The sequence below is a fragment of the Sardina pilchardus genome, chromosome 17, assembly GCF_963854185.1.
Source record: "Sardina pilchardus chromosome 17, fSarPil1.1, whole genome shotgun sequence".
Classification (NCBI taxonomy): Eukaryota; Metazoa; Chordata; class Actinopteri; order Clupeiformes; family Clupeidae; genus Sardina; species Sardina pilchardus.
In genome coordinates, this window is record NC_085010.1 from 1,403,438 (window position 1) to 1,426,696 (window position 23,259).

General features: G+C 37.8%; 1 protein-coding gene across 2 annotated transcripts; it reads left to right on the plus strand.

Moving 5' to 3' along the window:
* Positions 1 to 5,760: 5,760 nt before the first annotated feature.
* Positions 5,761 to 23,141, plus strand: LOC134061731 (troponin I, slow skeletal muscle-like). 2 transcript variants are annotated; one of them, XM_062517489.1, is made up of 9 exons: positions 5,761 to 5,872; positions 6,257 to 6,281; positions 6,517 to 6,562; positions 9,369 to 9,412; positions 9,498 to 9,539; positions 9,632 to 9,763; positions 22,247 to 22,336; positions 22,457 to 22,639; positions 22,752 to 23,141. In XM_062517489.1, the coding sequence occupies exons 4-9, from the start codon at positions 9,386 to 9,388 to the stop codon at positions 22,848 to 22,850; spliced, it is 573 nt and encodes a 190-aa protein (XP_062373473.1). In that variant the 5' UTR covers positions 5,761 to 5,872; positions 6,257 to 6,281; positions 6,517 to 6,562; positions 9,369 to 9,385; the 3' UTR covers positions 22,851 to 23,141. The 2 variants fall into 2 exon arrangements, with proteins under 2 accessions (XP_062373473.1, XP_062373472.1); XM_062517488.1 differs by having other exon boundaries at positions 5,776 to 5,872; positions 6,189 to 6,281.
* The last annotated feature ends 118 nt before the right edge of the window (positions 23,142 to 23,259 follow it).

Here is a 23,259-nt window from a genome sequence, read left to right on the forward strand (position 1 = left end):
AACATATTCAGAGAGTCCAGGGAAATCTTTGCAAACTACGAGCAGAGCTGAACAGCTGCATTAAAACCAGACCTGTTTCTGTAAAGAATGGGCTCAGGAAAACCTCTGACGACCATTGTCTATGAGCAGTTTGACACTCAATTCAGAAATGCTAACTTCACGTCCAAAATTGTATTTAGAAATGATACAGAAATACTACCATCTACCTGGCCCTGACCTTATTTATTTGGTTAGATCAATCAAAATTTGAAATTATTTCTGAAAATCATGTACTCATCGGAGCTAAAGAGGAGAGTCTATCTAAGTATCCAACCTTTCCAATTTGTTTTGGTCCTCAACTCGAAACTCATCATTTATGTGTGGAGGTGCTTTAGTGCCTACAGAATGGGAATGTTGCACAGACAAGACAATACATTTTCAATGACGTATACAGGTTTTGAACAACATATACCTTGATTATTTCAGGAAAATGGGGTCAAAATGATTCTGCACATATTTAAACAGTATTTCTCATTACAGGAAGAGTCCAATTGTGAGAGTGGCCCGTCTGCAGTCCAGACCTTCATATTAGATGCATCATGGAATGTAAAGCATGGTTAAAGGTGCCCTGCCACATTATTTCATGGTAATGTTTGAAGTTCTACCATGAACTCAATGCCTAGGTTACCTTGTTTCAAGCCATTCTAGTGTGGTACAGAAAGCCTGCAAGACTGAGCTTGATTCGCGCCAGTTCTTATCCAACGAGCTAAGCTGCTTGGCTCTGATTGGCTAACAGCGAGTCGGTTTCGTCCATAGCTTGGCGACAGCTGTTATCAACTCATTTTAGCTTTATGGCATGACATTAGTTTGGCTAGCGAGTAGCGAGTGCTAGCATTGTCAAAAATGGACATGAAACCGAGGCTAGCGAGTGCATTAAACCTGTATAACATAGCACTTCCTTGAATTGACAATAGCTTTTTATTCAAGGGCTGGGCACTGGTCGTAGACAGCTGTGGTACTGCTGCCGGGCTTCAACTGAACTCGCCAAAGTTAATGAAGTTGCTTTCTTCAAAATGTGATGAATAGATAACTAAGTTCGAATTATAGTGTTATGCCATTGTTCCTAAAAATAAACTAAAGCAAATTTTTGGGCAACATGTGCATTGTTGAAGTTGTTCAGATGTTCAGTCATCCCTGTAGCCTATATAAAAACTGTCTCTGAGCTGTGAAAGATGAATTCTGTGCACGGTCTCAACTGGGTGAGCTCATGAATAGTAATGAGCTTGGTCATTTCCACGTCAGACTGACTGATTTCTCTGCTTTTCTTTTCAGTGGCAAGAGCTGACAGAGTAGGTAGTTCATTTTCACATTCACAGCATAACACAAACATATACTGTATCATCAACCATTCTTTATTCAGGGGAACTTGACTGATGCTATTTTTCAGCAATGTCCTGTGATAGGCTACAACAATTAGCCTGATAAACCAGCCTAAATGGATTGGATGTCTAATTTAGTCTGGCTCCGATGAATGGATACAACGGAACATTGTTGATGAGCACAACCCGTTGTCTTTCAAACCGTGTCTGTGCCTATAGGCCAACGCTCCCTCAAAACCCCGCCCCAGAGCCCTCTGCCCCGCCCGCGTTGATTCAAAACACATCTCTGCGTTGTGATTGGTTTAGTTGCCATCTGCCAGATTCAGGGCAGTGTTTTCAAAATGTACAGTGGTCCGAGGCCAGACCCAAATGCAGGCAAAACATTTTGCCGTCCAGCAGTTGGCGCTGGTTTTCCAGGCTATACAACAATCACAAAATAGGAAAAAATAAACAAAGTAGCAATAAACAAAAAGACAGGTAACAACAAAAACATCCCATCAGATACTGCTGTTGATCTTACTTTTCTTAACTGATAAAGTTCAGAGGGTCTCTGTAAATGGACACCTGTCCCAGGCCATTGCTTCTAATACTGATTCACCACAAGGGTGTGTACTTTCACCCCTGTTGTTCATTATGTACACATAGCTTTAGGTCCTCTCAACAGGGAAGCTATCTAGTCAAATTCTCAGATGACACTGCACTGCTGTCACTTTTACAAGGACCACGATGTAGTCTTGCTTTGACATAATTTGTAAAATGGTGTGATGACAACTTCCTAGACTTAAATATAGACAAAACAAAGGATCTCATTATAGATTTTAGGAATGTGAAGTGAGAGCCCAAACCAATAGTCATCCATGGGGAAGAGGTCCAACTTGTGGACACCTACAAATACCTACAGTATCAAAGATCTGAAATTTCACAAAAATACTGAAGCAATTGTCAAATGGGACAACAACGTATCCATTTGCTGAGAATTCTAAACTCTTTCAATGTGTCTAAAATTATTTCAATTTATTTATTTGATTTATTTCACTTAGAGTGCCAAAACATTACACGTCTCATGGTGCTTTACAGAGTGTCAAACATTCAGAGAGAGCCCATGAGTGACAGGTGCGAGGAAAAACTCTCTAGAATTGGGGATACATATAGGAAGAAACCTCGGACTGATCCACGACTCAAGGGCCCAACCCATCTACTTAAGGTCAGTTACAGTACAGTAAGGTCATTTTTAGTGTCAGAAAGTTGAAATAGTCCAGTGAAAGGAATAAATTGTCCATAGGGATTCGGAATTGTCTTAAGGAAAGAGTCGGGTCGCATGCGTGGGCCGGGAATCCTGGCAAGGGGACAGCAACAGGCGATGGTAGGGCAGTCATAGGGATGGTACTTCAAGTGTGATGAGGGCCAGGCACAGGGATCACTGATAACTGGTAATGGTAAGATATGGGGGAAGAAAAAGAGATATAGAGTAGGTAATTATTACTGTCATGATGCGTTAATAGGTAGGCCTATCAGTATATCAATAACTAACCATAACGTTTCTGATAAATCCATTTGCAGATATATCTTAACACATAACGTTAACATGACTAATTTCTGGTATATTCAGTAAAGCTAACATTATCGATATCCCACAGATAGTTATTGGAAACTACTAACATTACTTTTGTAGGCTATACTATCTGTTCTCTCGCACTGAGTTATTTATGTTGACTAATAACCATAAAGCGAGAACCACCGCTGTGTTTTCTGCTTATGGATGTCAGGAAAATGTATTTGATACAAGTAATGTCTCGTCATCTCATTTGTGATTGCCAAAAAATAGCTAAAAATAGCCTGCTAATTTGTTACATTCACTGAGGTAATGTTAGTCTGAGGCTCGCAATGATAGCCTAGGACAGGTTGATGGTAAGTGAAGTGAACGGTTCATCACTAAATTGATCAAGTTCAGATAAATACGAATATGAATACTAATACGAGCAGGACAGACAACATATTTCATGAAAAATGGCATTACAGTACAGTGGTTGGATTTACAAAGGTAAATAAATAAATAATTAATAAAACAGCTTACTTAAAATGCTTGCTGATTCTATTCTTTTGTGTGTCTTCTGGTGTTATTAAGCACCTTCACAGCATTAGGGACAAAGGAATTTTTTTTAAATGTTCCTATTTCCTGTTGGTACTCTAAAACGCCTCCCTGAGGGTAGGAGTTCAAAATCACTAGTGGATGAGAGGGGTCACTGATAACTTTCTGATGATAACTTTATTTGTAATACACTCTTGGTAAATAGGCTACTGCTTAAAGGAGAAGTTCCGTCTGAAATTGACCTTAGGTGTACTGAAAGATGTTGCCAAGTACTTACATGTGTCCAATAGGCACCTTCGCTCACCCCCTAGCATTCTGAATTACGCAGTTTTTAGCCGAGCTTGCATTAAGGCCCGTTCACACCAAGAACGATAACGATAACGATAACTATAAACAAATATCGCTCTCTTTAATATGAATGACAACGCTCACACATACACTATAACGATAACGACATGAAGAACGATATCGTTGTTGATCACTTTCAGAGCGATTTTGAGAACGATAAAAAGCTAACAGCCAATCAGAACCCATAATATTCTAGCCATAACATTCATTAACATGAGGAGAGACTTTTCTTATCGCTGGCCAGTGTGGACGCTTTTATCGTTATTGTTATAGTTATCGTTATCGTTCTTGGTGTGAACGGGCCTTTAGGCTTGCAGCTAGCTGTGGGGGCAAAGCGTAGCCTATGCAGCTAAATCGCTATTTTAACACCATTAAAAAGGTTTCAAGTAACTCCACACTGCATTGGTAGACTTCTGAGGGTCCTGACATTTAAAACGAGATACTGAGAGCTTTTAGCCTAGAAATCTAGACGCACCCTATAGCGGCCAAAAATATTTTTGCCTAGCGGGATGGTCTAGAGTCGCACCGTTGAGGCCAAGCCTGTGTTCGACTCCAGGCCAGTAGGTCCAATCAGAACGCTCTATCTGTGTACGGAGTCCTTGAGCCCGCCTTAGCTCACCTTTGGCTTCCGATATTGACGCCAGAGGGCTGGCCCATGCGTCCTCGTTCTACGAGTTGGGTGTGAGACCGTGTTGCACAACCATAGAGAAAAGCGAAAGATGGATGAGGCTAATGAAGCTCGCTTGTTTTAATCGGCTTTGGAAGAGTTAGACTTGGGCTTTTCTTTGAAGGTTGAGCAGAAAGAAGCACTCAAGTCATTCGTTTTAAAGAAGGATGTACAGTATTTGCCGTTTTGCCGACCGGCTACGATTGGTCACAAATGCTGGCCTATTACCTGCAGAGGCAGTTTGAAAGACAACTGTTCATCCCACCCACAGGCTTCAGCTCTGTGAATGGTCCGACCCCAGATTATACATTTCTGTATAGTTTGGCTTGCCAGGCTAGAGAGCTTTGGAAGTTTATTAAAAGTTTATTAAAAAATACTGCTTATATTATACAAGCAGTAGCCTATAGGCTACCTTCAAGTCTCTTCGCTGGCAGCCACCTTGTAATGAAGTCACAATAAGTCGATTGACAAGCACGAACGAACATTAAGGACAGGGAGATTGCAAAAGTAATTCCATAGGAAATATAGGCTACTGTCTACATGAGCATGATAAGTAGCCTACACGGTATCAACAAAGCTCAAAAGGTTTTATGTCAGTGATGGGAATTTCCTATGGAACGTGAGGCAAATGATCAACTAAAGGTTCAGATGCCTACACAATGGCCCATTCCAAAAACTTCAATATCCATGAATTGATGTCATATTTTCCTCATGCAAGTCTTCGCAGTGAGAAACTCTGTGTTCCCTGCTGTAGTAGTGTTTAATTATTTTTGGTTGAGTGTGAAAGTATGGGACGGTGGTAAGGACGGTGGGGAAGTGGGGAAAGCTGCCTGTGAGGAGCCTAGCTAAAACCCAAACAAGTGCAAGATATGCCTGTCTATTTTGATGAAATCAGTAGGCCTACTCATAGTATCTCATTTTCTAGCTTCTAAAACAGACCAATGTGACTAGGCCTATGGCCGTCTTTGGAAAACATGAATATATCATTCTTAATTGATCATATATCATTTGAAAGAGCTATTTCTAATCTATAAACTCAAAGAAACTTATAATGGACACTTTGCATTAGTTTTTTAGTTATTCTTGGTTATTTGAAATGTTTCTCATATTGTCTTTTTCTCTTGGAATTCCCAGGAATGTGGAGCATTGTTGTGAAATTCTATTTGGGTGTAGAGGGTTAAGAGGCGTTTCACTACTGCTCCAAACCTGATCCTGGCTGCCAATTCATTGTAGAGTAGGGGCCATCCTATCACAGCGTTCATTAGAAGACTCCCAAGTTGTGCTTTCTTTTCTCATAGGCCAACTCCTACAAAGTGTAACTATGATGACATTGGATCAGGAGCTCCTTGCTATCAAGTTAGCTTTGGAGGAGTGGAGGCACTGGCTCGAAGGGACAGTCATCCCCTTCTGGTATGGACAGATCATAGGAACCTTCTGTGTAGTGTTTCACAATAAGTGTGTTGCAGAATTGTGAACATAAGCAGCCTAAAGAAGTCTGGACTTTACAGTACCAACATTCCTCTGGTTTCATTTGTAACATACAGTAGCCCACTACTTTCATTATTTTCCATTATATTCCACCACTGACAATGCCATAGATATGATGGTCACAATGTATTCTTAGATGCACCCTGCATTGTCACAGTCTTACAGTAGCTAATGTTTCATGCCTGAGGGCTAACCAGCATCAGAACAGCAGACATCATATACTATATTTGTCATCCAGTGGCTGAACAGGACTATAAGCTTCCATGGTCTTAAACACCTGTTGTCCCCCTCTGCTCTCATTGTTAGTGGTTACCTGCTGAAGAGAACCCGGGTACGTATTTGTGTTTCAGAGTATTCTTGATATGCAGTAACTTGTAAAGTGTTTTTGTGTTTTTATTGACAGTTTAAATGTACACAGTGACTGAGAGTACTTTATGTTTGTCTGAATCTTTGAAAGTTTTTACATGCTTGTAAAACATGTAGTGTGTGTGTGTGTGTGTGTGTGTGTGTGTGTGTGTGTGTGTGTGTGTGTTGACAATGATAATTACTGATTTCTGTTATTTCAGGCAGTAAACTGTATTACAGGATTTTCATACAGCACCTCCGACATAAGTATGTAACTTTAAAAAAGTGTTTATTTAACAGATGACATTTTAATTGTAGTTGTTTTTTCCAAATTATATGAAAAACTGTTTAACTTGTTATCATGATTGTTGAATTTCGTTTGTTGATGGTGTTTTAGCTTTACTTGCATATAGCTCTTTCTTGTTTTATTTAACAGTGAATCAGTGCCAGTTTGCACTGAAGTGTCAGCACATGACTCAAAATTCAAATGACAAGTCAGAAGTCTTACTAAAACTATTTCTAATGATGAGGCTAAATCTATTTGCTAATTTAAATCCCAAGCACAGAAATGTAGGCTATTTATTACAAAATCAATCTCATGAATTCAGTTTTATTACTTACCGTCAATTAGTTGTTTTGTATTACTTCAAATGCTTGAATGATATATGTGCAAGATGTATTATTATTGGACCTATTTTAGACACAATGCAGTATGACATTGTTAATGTAAACATCACTGTATGTGTATTCTGCCTTTAACATTAGCATGCTTTTCACATGCACACTTTTAAGGGCTATATTAAGTGCCAATGCAAAGTAAAACACCATGGGTCAAATGTACTGTATCTATCTTTAGAATTTTCCCTGAAACTATGTATTTTTTTTTTTTTTTTTTTTTTTAGTTTTTATTAGGGACCATGTACAATTTCAAACATAAATGTTGCCATTTCATGCATTGTACCAGAGTTAGCCTAGGGCTAATTTACATCTGTAGTCCCTGGATGTCTATCCTTTAACAGTGAACTGTGGTTTGAAGTGTGGAACTTGCTTTTTCGAGCAAAAAAAAACCTTTCTTGGTAACACTTTACTTGACGGGTTCATTCATAACACATTCATAACAGCTGTCATGAACTGCACATGAAGCATTCATAACTGATTCATGACACATGACTCAACATTCATACCAACACATTCATGAATGTGGAGGACAAAATGACAAAAACTTGTCAAAATAAAAGTCCAACAATCTAGTAGACCAGAATCCTCTCCAGCGTTTGTAAACATCTCATGAATACTTTATGAAGTCTACTTCACATGTCACTTTACTATACGAGTTGTGAAGTATTCATCATACTGGGAAGTGAACTAGGCTACTGACCATCTGTGGATCTCTGAATGGTTGGAGAATGGTTCCTGTTTTATATATCTATTTATAGACAATTTTGCATTCTTTAGAGGTTACTATCATAAAATTTAAACAAACAGACAAACAAAAAACTAAATTCTCCTGGACACTGGACTTCCCCGTTGACTAAGATGTGACATGATCAGGTTGGCTAAAACAAAAAAGACAGCAATGCTGCTTTGCGATTGTTGGACTTTTATTTTGACAAGTTTTTGACGTTTTGTCTTTCAGTGAGTGGTCAGTAGCCTAGTTCACTTCCCAGCATGATGAATACTTCACAACTCGTATAGTAAAGTGACATGTGAAGTAGACTTCATAAAGTATTCATGAGATGTTTACAAACGCTGGAGAGGATTCATAATAGGCCTACCCTGTGTATAGACTAGATTGTTGGACTTTTATTTTGACAAGTTTTTGTCATTTTGTCTTCCACATTCATGAAAGGGTTGGAGTGAATGTTGAGTCATGCTTCATGAAACAGTCATGAACACTTCATGTGCAGTTCATGACAGCGGTTATGAATGTGTTATGAACGAACCCGTCAAGTAAAGTGTTACCCATTTCTTTTTAAATACAAATTGTTAGGTTGTTGTTTGAGCAAATATTGCGTAGTGGTGGTTTAGCAACGACAAAGCTAACTGATAGGCACAAGGCATGCTCACCAACCAGAAGTTGCACGACTTCAACAGACGTTTGGAATATTGAAATCAATCAATTAATTGACATTCAAAAATCATCACAAATCTCAATTATGATATGCATTTTGGGCCTGAAATGACCATCACCTTGACCACTGCAATGCGAGCTTGATCCCCAACTTCTTCATTCGCCTCAGAAATTGATTCAACATCCCAGAAAATCTGATTTGATAGAAAAGCCATCAGAAACGACCAAATAGTTGCTATTTTTTTTCATGTCTGATTCTTTTGGCGGCCATTTCAGAAATATGGCAATACAAAAATTGCCAAAATTGAAAAAAAAAAAAACCTCATTTTGACAGGGATCCAAACTGATTTTGCAAGTTCCCCCCCGATTATACCATAATCACAGCCTACTGTATATGTCATACTACCAACCATTTCATTTCAACCAATTAAAAAAGGACTGATGAACACAACCATTTAAAGTTTTAATGAATCATATTTATTTTGTATTGTTTTTTTAAACTGGCACATTAATATCTCCCTGGTACACATGCCTCTCCCTGGTACACAGGCATATCCTCATCCCTTCCTTGCCTCATTCCATCGAAGAGGACAGCATTAGCAACCTCTGCAACTTTTCTTTTCTCAAGAAATGCCTGACCGGGCATCTAACAAGGCTTTTAGCAGCAGCAGAGCTAGCTAAAATGGCAGCTTTGTTATTAACCCTTTTTATGACAGCCACTTTTGCTTCATTATCCACCCTATGACTATAGGTTTCCCTGCCTTGCTTCTGTTTGTGTCACAATTTTAAACTATAGAACTGATTTGTAACTGCGCAAATTATTTCCAATATTGCAGATATTTGGGCAGCGGTAGTAGTGGTAGTGCAGTGGTAGTGCAGTGGTTAAGGAAGTTGGCTAGCAGTGCATTAGCCAGAATAGTGGGTTTAATTCCTGGCTTCCACCATTGTACCTTTGAGCATTAGTGAGTATAAGCTGACATTCATACCTCATGATTTTTACAGACCCGTGATCAGTCACCATGAATCCAAAGGCAACAATGGATAAGGTATCTGGTCATGATTACGTTTTCTTTTATACTCTGTCCAGTGATGGCTTCTTGATATGTACTGTCTTTTCTTACTTTGTTTCAGCCCAAATCTAAAATCTCAGCTTCACGGAAGCTCTCCCTGAAGGTTTGTGTTGCATTCCTATATCACTGCTTCATCATATAGCGTGGCATTTGTCTCATCCGCATTACCATGACTATCATCTGTGATGTCATTAGATGATGCTTCTGGCAAGAGCCATCGAGGAGTTGGACAAAGAAAAGGTCGACAGGGCAGATGAGAAGGAGCGATACCTTGGGGAAAAGTTGGTACCTTTACAGCTTTCTGGCCTTTCTATGAAAGAATTACAGGTAAGTTTAAGGTACTGTGAAAGAGTAGAGAAAAGTTAATTGCAAAAGAAAATTAATTGTTGTAGGCATGTCATATTTATATTCTTCAATTTCAATTTCAATGTAATTTTACTTATAGAGCGTCAAAATATTATATGTCTCATGAGGCTTTTCAGAGTGTTCAGAAGTTCAGAGACAGCCTAGTTGGAGGGATGAGGGTGATATACATATGTCCTGTGTGTGTTTACTTGTATAACCTTTGAAAGTACAGATATGAATGATATATTTTAAATATTTTATACAAGGCCGAGAGTCACCGTATGCCAATTTTCTTCACTTTGACTAGGATGAGTGTGATTATGGTTGGGACCATTTTGACAGTGTAACTATGGCATGAAAGTTTTACTGTCATTGACAGTATTATTACAGTGCATGAAAATGCACTGTACTGTTCTTCCTAGGCTTCTTATTACAGTGCATGAAAATGCACTGTACTGTTCTTCCTCGGTCTTCTTCTTCTTCTTATTATAGTGCATGAAAATGCACTATACTGTTATTCCAAGTCTTCTTATTACAGTGCATGAAAATGCACTGTACTGTTCTTCCTCGGTCTTCTTCTTCTTCTTATTCTTCTTCTAACGCACGCAATTCAGCTTCAACCGCTTAACGTAGAAACTCCATTCAAATTTTGACGCGTAGGTCTTACTTACGCGATGTGGGCTTTGTATTTTTCAACTTTGTAACTTTTATACTTTTTAAACTATTAGTTAAAAACTATTACAATTTCCCCCATAGACTTAACATGGCTCATTATGACATCACGGCAGCAATTAGAATGTTACCCCAGCTGGTCAGCCACCTGGGCACCAACTGTCAGTTTCTCTCAGGCTTTACAATCTCTCTGAAGACTACATATTCTGTTCCCCTGTATCCTCTGCGCACAACAGTATCAAAATAAGTCCTCCTAATTCCATTCAACTTTATATCCATTCATCTTCTTCAAACCATTCACTCATCCACCCATTCTAAACAGTCTGCCTATCAACATCAATTAGACGCTCTACATTCAACTTTTAAACAATCTACTCTGTCTCAGGCTGGCTCTCTTAAGACTAGCCAGTTAAATTGATTACACCTGTATCTGTATCCACTACTCTCAGTAGAGAGCTGTGTCTCTCCATTCTACAAGAATATAAGGCACATTCCATCCAACATTCTATCCATTCATCTTCTTCAGACCATTCACTCATCCACCCATTAAACTGTCTATCAACATCTATTAAACAATCTGTCTATCAACATCCATTAAACTCTCTGTCTATCAACATTAATTAGACTATCTACATTCAACTTTTAAATTATTTACTCTGTCTCAGGCTTTAAGAGTACTCTGGCTCTCTTAAGACTAGCCAGTTAAATTGATTACACCTGTATCAACTACTCTCAGAGAGCTGTATCAGTGTCTCTCTTAACAAGAATATAAGGCACATTCCATCCAACCTTCTATCCATTCATCTTCTTCAGACCATTCACTCATCCACCCATTAAACTGTCAATCAATATCTATTAAACAATCTGCCTATCAACATCCATTAAACATTCTGTCTATCAACATTAATTAGACTATCTACATACAACTTTTAAAGTATTTACTGTGGGTCCCTCTCAAGCAGCGTTTATATGTCCTCCCTCGCTCCTCGATCCTCAATGATCTACATAAAGAAAGATAGAAGAAGGGCTAGGCTATCCCATTGTTGCCGCTCCATCATTCTTTATGTAGATCAGTGAGGAGCGAGAGAGGACGCGTAAACGCTATATATGAGAGGCACCTTCTGTCTCAGGCTTTAAGCATACAATCTCATTAAGACTACAGATCCTGTTTCACTACTTCCTCTGTCCACAACTGTTTCAAAATAAAGGTCCTCACTGCAATAATACACTATTAAATCATTTAACCACTGAAACTACTCAACTATTGAACTGTTCAACCATTCCAACTGTCAGTTATCATCCACTATGCCTCCAGTCAACTACATGAAACCTCCATGTACCTAGCAACCGACATAGCAACCATTAAAACTAAGTGTTTTTGACAGTTTCCATAGCAACCAACATGATTATACTACAGTAACTTCTTGTTTCCTGATAGTGGCCACCATGGATACCCTAGCAACAAATGTTTCAAAATAAAAGTCCTCACTAGCAAGTTAGCTAGTTAACATGGTTAGCATTGTAAGCATAGTTAGCATTTTTAGCATAACTGCAAAAAATCATCAACTAAGTTAGCTAATCAACCTGGTTAGCATTGTTAGCAAATTTAGCATTGTTAGCATAGTTAGCATTTTTAGCATTACTGCTAGAAATCATCGGTTAAGTTAGCTAATCAACCTGGTTAGCATTGTTAGTAAAGTTAGCATTGCTAGCATAATTAGCATTTTTAGCGTAACTGCTAGAAATCATTAGCTAAGTTAGCTAATCAACATTTTAACATGAATATAAATCATTAGTTAAGTTAGAACTGGAACGTTTCATCTTTAAACTGTCTACCTTCACACTATCAACTCTCTGTAAACTATGCAACCACCATGTTTACCCTAGCTACACCTTAGTAACCATTTCTATATTATCTATCTATTTTTGCATTTTCATGCACTGGTAATTCCTTGGAATTGCATTTCTAGTTATTAAACTTCTTCTTCTAACGCAGCCAATTCAGCTTCAACCGTTTAACGTAGAAACTTTATTCAAACGTTGTTGCGTAGGTCTTGCTTATGCCATGCCTGCTTTGTATTTTTCAACTTTGTAACTTTTATACTTTTTAAACTATTAGTTAAAAACTATTACAATTTCCCCCATAGACTTAACATTGCTCATTGTGACATCACGGCAGCAATTAGAATCTTAGGCCAGGTGGCCGGCCACCTGGGCACCAACTGTCAGTTTCTCTGGCTTTAAAAATACAATCTCTCTGAAGACTACATATTCTGTTCCCCTGTATCCTCTGCGCACAACAGTATCAAAATAAGTTCTCCTAATTCCATCCAACTTTATATCCATTCATCTTCTTCAAACCATTCACTCATCCACCCATTCTAAACAGTCTGCCTATCAACATCAATAAGACGCTCTACATTCAACTTTTAAACAATCTACTCTGTCTCAGGCTGGCTCTCTTAAGACTAGCCAGTTAAATTGATTACACCTGTATCTGTATCCACTACTCTCAGTAGAGAGCTGTGTCTCTCCATTCTACAAGAATATAAGGCACATTCCATCCAACATTCTATCCATTCATCTTCTTCAGACCATTCACTCATCCACCCATTAAACTGTCTATCAACATCTATTAAACAATCTGTCTATCAACATCCATTAAACTCTCTGTCTATCAACATTAATTAGACTATCTACATTCAACTTTTAAATTATTTACTCTGTCTCAGACTAGCCAGTTAAATTGATTACACCTGTATCAACTACTCTCAGAGAGCTGTATCAGTGTCTCTCTTAACAAGAATATAAGGCACATTCCATCCAACCTTCTATCCATTCATCTTCTTCAGACCATTCACTCCTCCACCCATTAAACTGTCAATCAATATCTATTAAACAATCTGCCTATCAACATCCATTAAACATTCTGTCTATCAACATTAATTAGACTATCTACATACAACTTTTTAAGTATTTACTGTGGGTCCCTCTCAAGCAGCGTTTATATGTCCTCCCTCGCTCCTCGATCCTCAATGATCTACATAAAGAAAGATAGAAGAAGGGCTAGGCTATCCCATTGTTGCCGCTCCATCATTCTTTATGTAGATCAGTGAGGAGCGAGAGAGGACGCGTAAACGCTATATGAGAGGCACCTTCTGTCTCAGGCTTTAAGCATACAATCTCATTAAGACTACAGATCCTGTTTCACTACTTCCTCTGTCCACAACTGTTTCAAAATAAAGGTCCTCACTGCAATAATACATTATTAAATCATTTAACCACTGAAACTACTCAACTATTGAACTGTTCAACCATTCCAACTGTCAGTTATCATCCACTATGCCTCCAGTCAACTACATGAAACCTCCATGTACCTAGCAACCAACATAGCAACCATTAAAATTAAGTGTTTATGACCGTTTCCATAGCAACCAACATGATTATACTGCAGTAACTTCTTGTTTCCTGATAGTGGCCACCATGGATACCCTAGCAACAAATGTTTCAAAATAAAAGTCCTCACTAGCAAGTTAGCTAGTTAGCATTGTTATCATAGTTAGCATTTTTAGTATAACTGCAAAAAATCATCAACTAAGTTAGCTAATCAACCTGGTTAGCATTGTTAGCAAATTTAGCATTGTTAGCATAGTTAGCATTTTTAACATTACTGCTAGAAATCATCGGTTAAGTTAGCTAATCAACCTGGTTAGCATTGTTAGTAAAGTTAGCATTGCTAGCATAATAAGCATTTTTAGCGTAACTGCTAGAAATCATTAGCTAAGTTAGCTAATCAACATTTTAACATGAATAGAAATCATTAGTTAAGTTAGAACTGGAACGTTTCATCTTTAAAACGTCTACCTTCACACTATCAACTCTCTGTAAACTATGCAACCACCATGTTTACCCTAGCTACACCTTAGTAACCATATCTACATTATCTATCTATTTTTGCATTTTCATGCACTGGTAATTCCTTGGAATTGCATTTCTAGTTATTATTATTCTTCTTCTAACGCACGCAATTCAGCTTCAACCGTTTAACGTAGAAACTTCATTCAAACGTTGTTGCGTAGGTCTTGCTTATGCCATGCCTGCTTTGTATTTTTCAACTTTGTAACTTTTATACTTTTTAAACTATGAGTTAAAAACTATTACAATTTCCCCCATAGACTTAACATTGCTCATTATGACATCACGGCAGCAATTAGAATCTTACGCCAGGTGGCCGGCCACCTGGGCACCAACTGTCAGTTTCTCTGGCTTTAAGCATACAGTCTCTCAGAAGACTACACATATCCTGTTAAACTGTTTCCTCTGTCCACAACTGTTTCAAAATAAAAGTCCTCAATGCAATAATACACTATTAAATCATTTAACCATTGAAACTACTCAACTATTGAACTCTTCAACCATTCCAACTGTCAGTTATCATCCACTATGCCTCCAGTCAACTACATGAAACCTCCATGTACCTAGCAACCAACATAGCAACCATTAAAATTAAGTGTTTATGACCGTTTCCATAGCAACCAACATGATTATACTGCAGTAACTTCTTGTTTCTTGATAGTGGCCACCATGGATACCCTAGCAACAAATGTTTCAAAATAAAAGTCCTCACTAGCAAGTTAGCTAGTTAGCATGGTTAGCATAGTGAGCATTGTTAGCATAGGTAGCATTTTTAGCATAACTGCAAAAAATCATCAACTAAGTTAACTAATCAACCTGGTTAGCATTATTAGCAAATTTAGCATTGTTAGCATAGTTAGCATTTTTAGCATTACTGCTAGAAATCATTGGTTAAGTTAGCTAATCAACCTGGTTAGCATTGTTAATAAAGTTAGCATTGCTAACATAATTAGCATTTTTAGCGTAACTGCTAGAAATCATTACCTAAGTTAGCTAATCAACATTTTAACATGAATATAAATCATTAGTTAAGTTAGAGCTGGAATGTTTCATCTTTAAACTGTCTACCTTCACACTATCAACTCTCTGTAAACTATGCAACCACCATGTTTACCCTAGCTACACCTTAGTAACCATATCTACATTATCTATCTATTTTTGCATTTTCATGCACTGGTAATTCCTTGGAATTGCATTTCTAGTTATTAAACTTCTTCTTCTAACGCTCGCAATTCAGCTTCAACCGTTTAACGTAGAAACTTCATTCAAACTTTGTTGCGTAGGTCTTGCTTATGCCATATGTGCTTTGTATTTTTCAACTTTGCAACTTTTATACTTTTTAAACTATTAGTTAAAAACTATCACCATTTCCCCCATAGACTTAACATTGCTCATTATGACATCACGGCAGCAATTAGAATGTTACCCCAGCTGGTCAGCCACCTGGGCACCAACTGTCAGTTTCTCTCAGGCTCCTCTCTGAAGACTACATATTCTGTTCCCCTGTATCCTCTGTGCACAACAGTATCAAAATAAGTCCTCCTAATTCCATCCAACTTTATATCCATTCATCTTCTTCAAACCATTCACTCATCCACCCATTCTAAACAGTCTGCCTATCAACAACATCAATTAGACGCTCTACATTGAACTTTTAAACAATCTACTCTGTCTCAGGCTGGCTCTCTTAAGACTAGCCAGTTAAATTGATTACACCTGTATCTGTATCCACTACTCTCAGTAGAGAGCTGTGTCTCTCCATTCTACAAGAATATAAGGCACATTCCATCCAACATTCTATCCATTCATCTTCTTCAGACCATTCACTCATCCACCCATTAAACTGTCTATCAACATCTATTAAACAATCTGTCTATCAACATCCATTCAACTCTCTGTCTATCAACATTAATTAGACTATCTACATTCAACTTTTAAATTATTTACTCTGTCTCAGGCTTTAAGAGTACTCTGGCTCTCTTAAGACTAGCCAGTTAAATTGATTACACCTGTGTCAACTACTCTCAGAGAGCTGTATCAGTGTCTCTCTTAACAAGAATATAAGGCACATTCCATCCAACCTTCTATCCACTCATCTTCTTCAGACCATTCACTCATCCACCCATTAAACTGTCAATCAATATCTATTAAACAATCTGCCTATCAACATCCATTAAACATTCTGTCTATCAACATTAATTAGACTATCTACATACAACTTTTAAAGTATTTACTGTGGGTCCCTCTCAAGCAGCGTTTATATGTCCTCCCTCGCTCCACGATCCTCAATGATCTACATAAAGAAAGATAGAAGAAGGGCTAGACTATCCCATTGTTGCCGCTCCATCATTCTTTATGTAGATCAGTGAGGAGCGAGAGAGGACGCGTAAACGCTATGAGAGGCACCTTCTGTCTCAGGCTTTAAGCATACAATCTCATTAAGACTACAGATCCTGTTTCACTACTTCCTCTGTCTACAACTGTTTCAAAATAAAGGTCCTCACTGCAATAATACACTATTAAATCATTTAACCATTGAAACTACTCAACTATTGAACTGTTCAACCATTCCAACTGTCAGTTATCATCCACTATGCCTCCAGTCAACTACATGAAACCTCCATGTACCTAGCAACCAACATAGCAACCATTCAAATTAAGTGTTTATAACCGTTTCCATAGCAACCAACATGATTATACTGCAGTAACTTCTTGTTTCCTGATAGTGGCCACCATGGATACCCTAGCAACTAGGGGTGTGAATCTCTCATGTGAAAGACGATACGATTCGCATCTAGATACATTGTCACGATACGATTCAAAAAAAGATACATGTTAATAGCAAACGATTCGGTACGATTCAATTCGATGCGATTCGATGCAATTCGATGCGGTTCAATAATCGAAAGCATTCTGAAAGTTATTTTTCATTGTGCACATTCACTTTACAATTGTGCACATTTTACATGATCAAGTTAATGGTTATCAATAGGACAAACAACTTGATGTATGAACATGACAAAACATTTTATTGTGAAAAGGTGAGGTTTTTCATATAATATTTTAGTAATGGCACACACTGAGGACACCATAAAGAAATAAACAGAAGAAACATATATCTCTGTATATGTTGCATAAAAAAATTAAAGACCAAAGAGGTGTCGTTACAAAAGAAAATAAAGCAGTGCTTTGCCCTTGGCCTTTTCTCATGTAAAAGAATAAATGATTCTCTGCTTATCTCCCTCAACAATGGAATTCTCTTCTCTGATTGGCTGATTGGGTGGCCATTAACTTCGTATAACCTGCTACCTTTGAAGTAGTTCCCGTATCACACTTGAATATTAATTCGCCAAACTCGTTGCGAAGTTTAAATGAACTGTCACGTTGCATCCAAGCTGAAATACAGACGTGCAGAACCATAGTAACATTGTAGCATATGACGGAGGTGGATTGTAGCTAGTTGGATGCCATGTAGGCTATAAAAGTAGCGATCTTTCAAAGTTAAAGTTAATCAGATTCCTGGGATATGCCCTCTTGACAACGGGAGAGATAGAACCAGAGCCATATAAAGAGACCTTAAACCAGAGCCATATAAAGAGACTCTTTTGAAAAAGCCAAACGACTTCCAAACTTTGGATTTAAGTTTCGCCGGCGCGTTGAATATAGGTTCGGAGTTGTCAGAAATCTTTTCTGAGGAAGACTAGCATCTCATTCCTTCAGGCACGTCCAGGGCACGTTTCGTTGGAATTGATAGAAGAACGTGATAGGCTATGCCATCTTTGACCAATGAGAGGCTGTCATTGTTCTCAAATCAAAATTGGGATGCACACAGCCACGCACCAGGCCAGGAAATGGAGTATTTCATAAGAGACGGTCAAGTCAGAAACGTTTGCGAATGTGAACCGATTTGTTTCTTTTAAATCGAAACAATAACCGATTCATGTCATGAAAAATTCGAAACGAGGCTTGATGCATCGATGTAGTCGTCTTTTACAGGTTAAAAACGAATATCGATATGTATCGGTTATTTTTTACACCCCTACTAGCAACAAATGTTTCAAAATAAAAGTCCTCACTAACAAGTTAGCTAGTTAGCATGGTTGGCATAGTTAGCATTTTTAGCATAACTGCAAAAAATCATCAACTAAGTTAGCTAATCAACCTGGTTAGCATCGTCAGCAAATTTAGCATTGTTAGCATAGTTAGCATTTTTAACATTACTGCTAGAAATCATCGATAAGTTAGCTAATCAACCTGGTTAGCATTGTTAGTAAAGTTAGCATTGCTAGCATAATTAGCATTTTTAGCGTAACTGCTAGAAATCATTAGCTAAGTTAGCTAATCAACATTTTAACATGAATAGAAATCATTAGTTAAGTTAGAACTGGAACGTTTCATCTTTAAACTGTCTACCTTCACACTATCAACTCTCTGTAAACTATGCAACCACCATGTTTACCCTAGCTACACCTTAGTAACCATATCTACATTATCTATCTATTTTTGCATTTTCATGCACTGGTAATTCCTTGGAATTGCATTTCTAGTTATTATTAAACTTCTTCTTCTAACGCTCGCAATTCAGCTTCAACCGTTTAACGTAGAAACTTCATTCAAACTTTGTTGCGTAGGTCTTGCTTATGCCATATGTGCTTTATATTTTTCAACTTTGTAACTTTTATACTTTTTAAACTATTAGTTAAAAACTATCACCATTTCCCCCATAGACTTAACATTGCTCATTATGACATCACGGCAGCAATTAGAATGTTACCCCAGCTGGTCAGCCACCTGGGCACCAACTGTCAGTTTCTCTCAGGCTCCTCTCTGAAGACTACATATTCTGTTCCCCTGTATCCTCTGCGCACAACAGTATCAAAATAAGTCCTCCTAATTCCATCCAACTTTATATCCATTCATCTTCTTCAAACCATTCACTCATCCACCCATTCTAAACAGTCTGCCTATCAACAACATCAATTAGACGCTCTACATTGAACTTTTAAACAATCTACTCTGTCTCAGGCTGGCTCTCTTAAGACTAGCCAGTTAAATTGATTACACCTGTATCTGTATCCACTACTCTCAGTAGAGAGCTGTGTCTCTCCATTCTACAAGAATATAAGGCACATTCCATCCAACTTTCTATCCATTCATCTTCTTCAGACCATTCACTCATCCACCCATTAAACTGTCTATCAACATCTATTAAACAATCTGCCTATCAACATCCATTAAACTCTCTGTCTATCAACATTAATTAGACTATCTACATTCAACTTTTAAATGATTTACTCTGTCTCAGGCTTTAAGCACACTCTCTCTTAAGACTAGCCAGTTAAATTGATTACACCTGTATCAACTACTCTCAGAGAGCTGTATCAGTGTCTCTCTTAACAAGAATATAAGGCACATTCCATCCAACCTTCTATCCATTCATCTTCTTCAGACCATTCACTCATCCACCCATTAAACTGTCAATCAATATCTATTAAACAATCTGCCTATCAACATCCATTAAACATTCTATCTATCAACATTAATTAGACTATCTACATACAACTTTTAAAGTATTTACTGTGGGTCCCTCTCAAGCAGCGTTTATATGTCCTCCCTCGATCCTCGATCCTCAATGATCTACATAAAGAAAGATAGAAGAAGGGCTAGACTATCCCATTGTTGCCGCTCCATCATTCTTTATGTAGATCAGTGAGGAGCGAGAGAGGACGCGTAAACGCTATGAGAAGCACCTTCTGTCTCAGGCTTTAAGCATACAATCTCATTAAGACTACAGATCCTGTTTCACTACTTCCTCTGTCCACAACTGTTTCAAAATAAAGGTCCTCACTGCAATAATACACTATTAAATCATTTAACCATTGAAACTACTCAACTATTGAACTGTTCAACCATTCCAACTGTCAGTTATCATCCACTATGCCTCCAGTCAACTACATGAAACCTCCATGTACCTAGCAACCAACATAGCAACCATTAAAAAGTGTTTATGACCGTTTCCATAGCAACCAACATGATTATACTGCAGTAACTTCTTGTTTCCTGATAGTGGCCACCATGGATACCCTAGCAACAAATGTTTCAAAATAAAAGTCCTCACTAGCAAGTTAGCTAGTTACCATGGTTAGCATAGTTAGCATTGTTAGCATAGTTAGCATTTTTAGCATAACTGCAAAAAATCATCAACTAAGTTAGCTAATTAACCTGGTTAGCATTGTTAGCAAATTTAGCATTGTTAGCATAGTTAGCATTTTTAGCATTACTGCTAGAAATCATCGGTTAAGTTAGCTAATCAACCTGGTTAGCATTGTTAGCATTGCTAGCATAGTAAGCATTTTTAGCGTAACTGCTAGAAATCATTAGCTAAGTTAGCTAATCAACATTTTAACATGAATAGAAATCATTAGTTAAGTTAGAACTGGAACGTTTCATCTTTAAACTGTCTACCTTCACACTATCAACTCTCTGTAAACTATGCAACCACCATGTTTACCCTAGCTACACCTTAGTAACCATATCTACATTATCTATCTATTTTTGCATTTTCATGCACTGGTAATTCCTTGGAATTGCATTTCTAGTTATTTTTATTATTATTATTATTATTATCACATTCACTTTTTGCTTACAGGCACAGGCATACTCAAAGTCTAAACAAAGACCAAGAATGATTGTTATGTAATTATGTTAGAAATGCCTGGAATACAGGTAACATGTTTAAGGGCCATATCTTGCACCCGGTGTATCATATAGATAGACTTTGTCCCCTTCAATGGGGTATGTTTGTACCAATCAACTCTGTCTCAAATGTACATGTGCACCAGAGATAGAGACAACAACAGCAAAGGGTAGATAATCATACAGTAATAGTGGCAAGCTCAAGAGCCATCCAGTCTGCCAAATGCAAACAGATTTTCATGTAGAACAGAAAGCAAGAGGTGATGTCAACCTTGACGCCTTACAGGGTCACAATGTAGGAGCATACTTTTAGTGTCAAAGTGACCTAGGCCTACTAATGAGAAAACCATTAACCACATTGGAATACTGGACACAATGCTCTATTCCACTTTCTCTCAGACTGTGACTGTGAATAGCCAAATCAGATGGAAAATGGAGAGAGGAGGAGAGTTCAAAGACACTTTTGAAAATGACTATGCTAGAAATTCCCTCCCAAAACTTTGGCTTGGAGGGTGATAGACCTGCGAAGTTCGTCTACAAAAAAGATACCATCTTGTGGTCTCGTGGGGACAAAGAAATCGGAAATGAAGACGTTTTGTTCTGCACAGTTTTGTGCTCTGTCTTCAAGTGGATACTGTGATCTTGATGAATGCATTAATGTTGATAGTACTCATTTCAGCGCTTCAAAACAGGGATCTCCAATTCATTGATCACAATCAACCTGTAGATCTTTCCCAGTAGATCTCAAGAATAATAGGAAAAATAAAAACACATGCAGTCACCAAATTCCTGCATGTTGGCCAACGTTTACTGGGCCTACAGTTCAGTGCAGGACTGCGAGTATAGCGCATGATTTATTCAAGTCCCACAACACCAGGCATCATAATGCAAGAAATTCCCACATATATTTGACAGTGCTGCCTGATACAGTAACATTTCAGTTTCAGTTCTTCAGTTTCAATATTTGATAGGTAGTCAATGCTCTATGTCCTACTTAACATGATTTGCAGATCATCGCATTTTGTTTTTATTTTCATTTTTCAACTTTTTTGGAAATGGAAAATGGAAATTGTACATCAGTGGCAGGCAGTAATAAGGTTTAGTTTTTGAAAATGTTAAATCTCAATATTAATAACTCCTAATGTCAAGACTGTTCTTAAAATATCTGTGTTTTCTTAAAAGACTCTCTGTGAGCAGCTCCATACAAAGATGACTGTGGTTGATGAAGAGCGTTACGACTGTGAGGAAAAAGTGACAAAGCACTACAAAGATGTGAGTGACGGGCAATGGATGAAAGTGAAATGAAAAATAATTCACATAATCTAGCAATGGGCATTATAAGTTTTGCCATTGTAATAAGTATTTGTGGATTTCTGTGTTAATGTGTACCAGATCCGTGAGTTGAAACTGAAGGTACAGGACCTCGGGGGGAAATTTAAGAAGCCTGCCCTGAGGAAAGTGCGTGTATCTGCAGATGAGATGATGCGAGCTCTACTAGGCTCCAAACATAAAGGATCTATGGACCTCCGGGGTAACTTAAAATCTGTTAAGAAGGAAGACGTCAAACAGGATAAGGTACCACAAGGAGAAAATCACATTCATTTTTTGTTACTATTTTATAGCAATATGCTTCTTTGTTAAAAATTGGCTTAGGGATGCCTTAGTAAAACCTGTTGTTCTTTCCCAGGTATTGACAAGTGAGGTTGGTGATTGGCGCAAAAATGTGGAGGCAATGTCAGGCATGGAGGGAAGGAAGAAAATGTTTGATGCAGCAGGTGGTCAGTGAACAACGACTGAACAGAAGAAGAGGAGAATAAAGAGGATGAGCAGTGACTCCTGTGCTTAACACTACCAACATAGCATGTGTCCACCAAATATTCTCAATCTTATAGTTATGACCTCAGCAGTGGAGTGAAATCAATGGAAAACAGTAAATGTTTTATTTAATAGAACCAAACATAAAGGAAGAAATTAAAGTGTATTGCATGTTCTTCTTGTCTTATACTGTATATTTACAAAGCAATAATGTACATGTACATAACACCAATATCAATAAAACCCCATCTGTAGCAGGAGACTCATACTATATTAACAGTGATTCACTAACATGGTGGTGTGATTGTGATAGCAATAAAGTATGAATAGTCTAACAAATTGATCAGAAATAATGTAAACATTTTTTAGAATGTGCATTT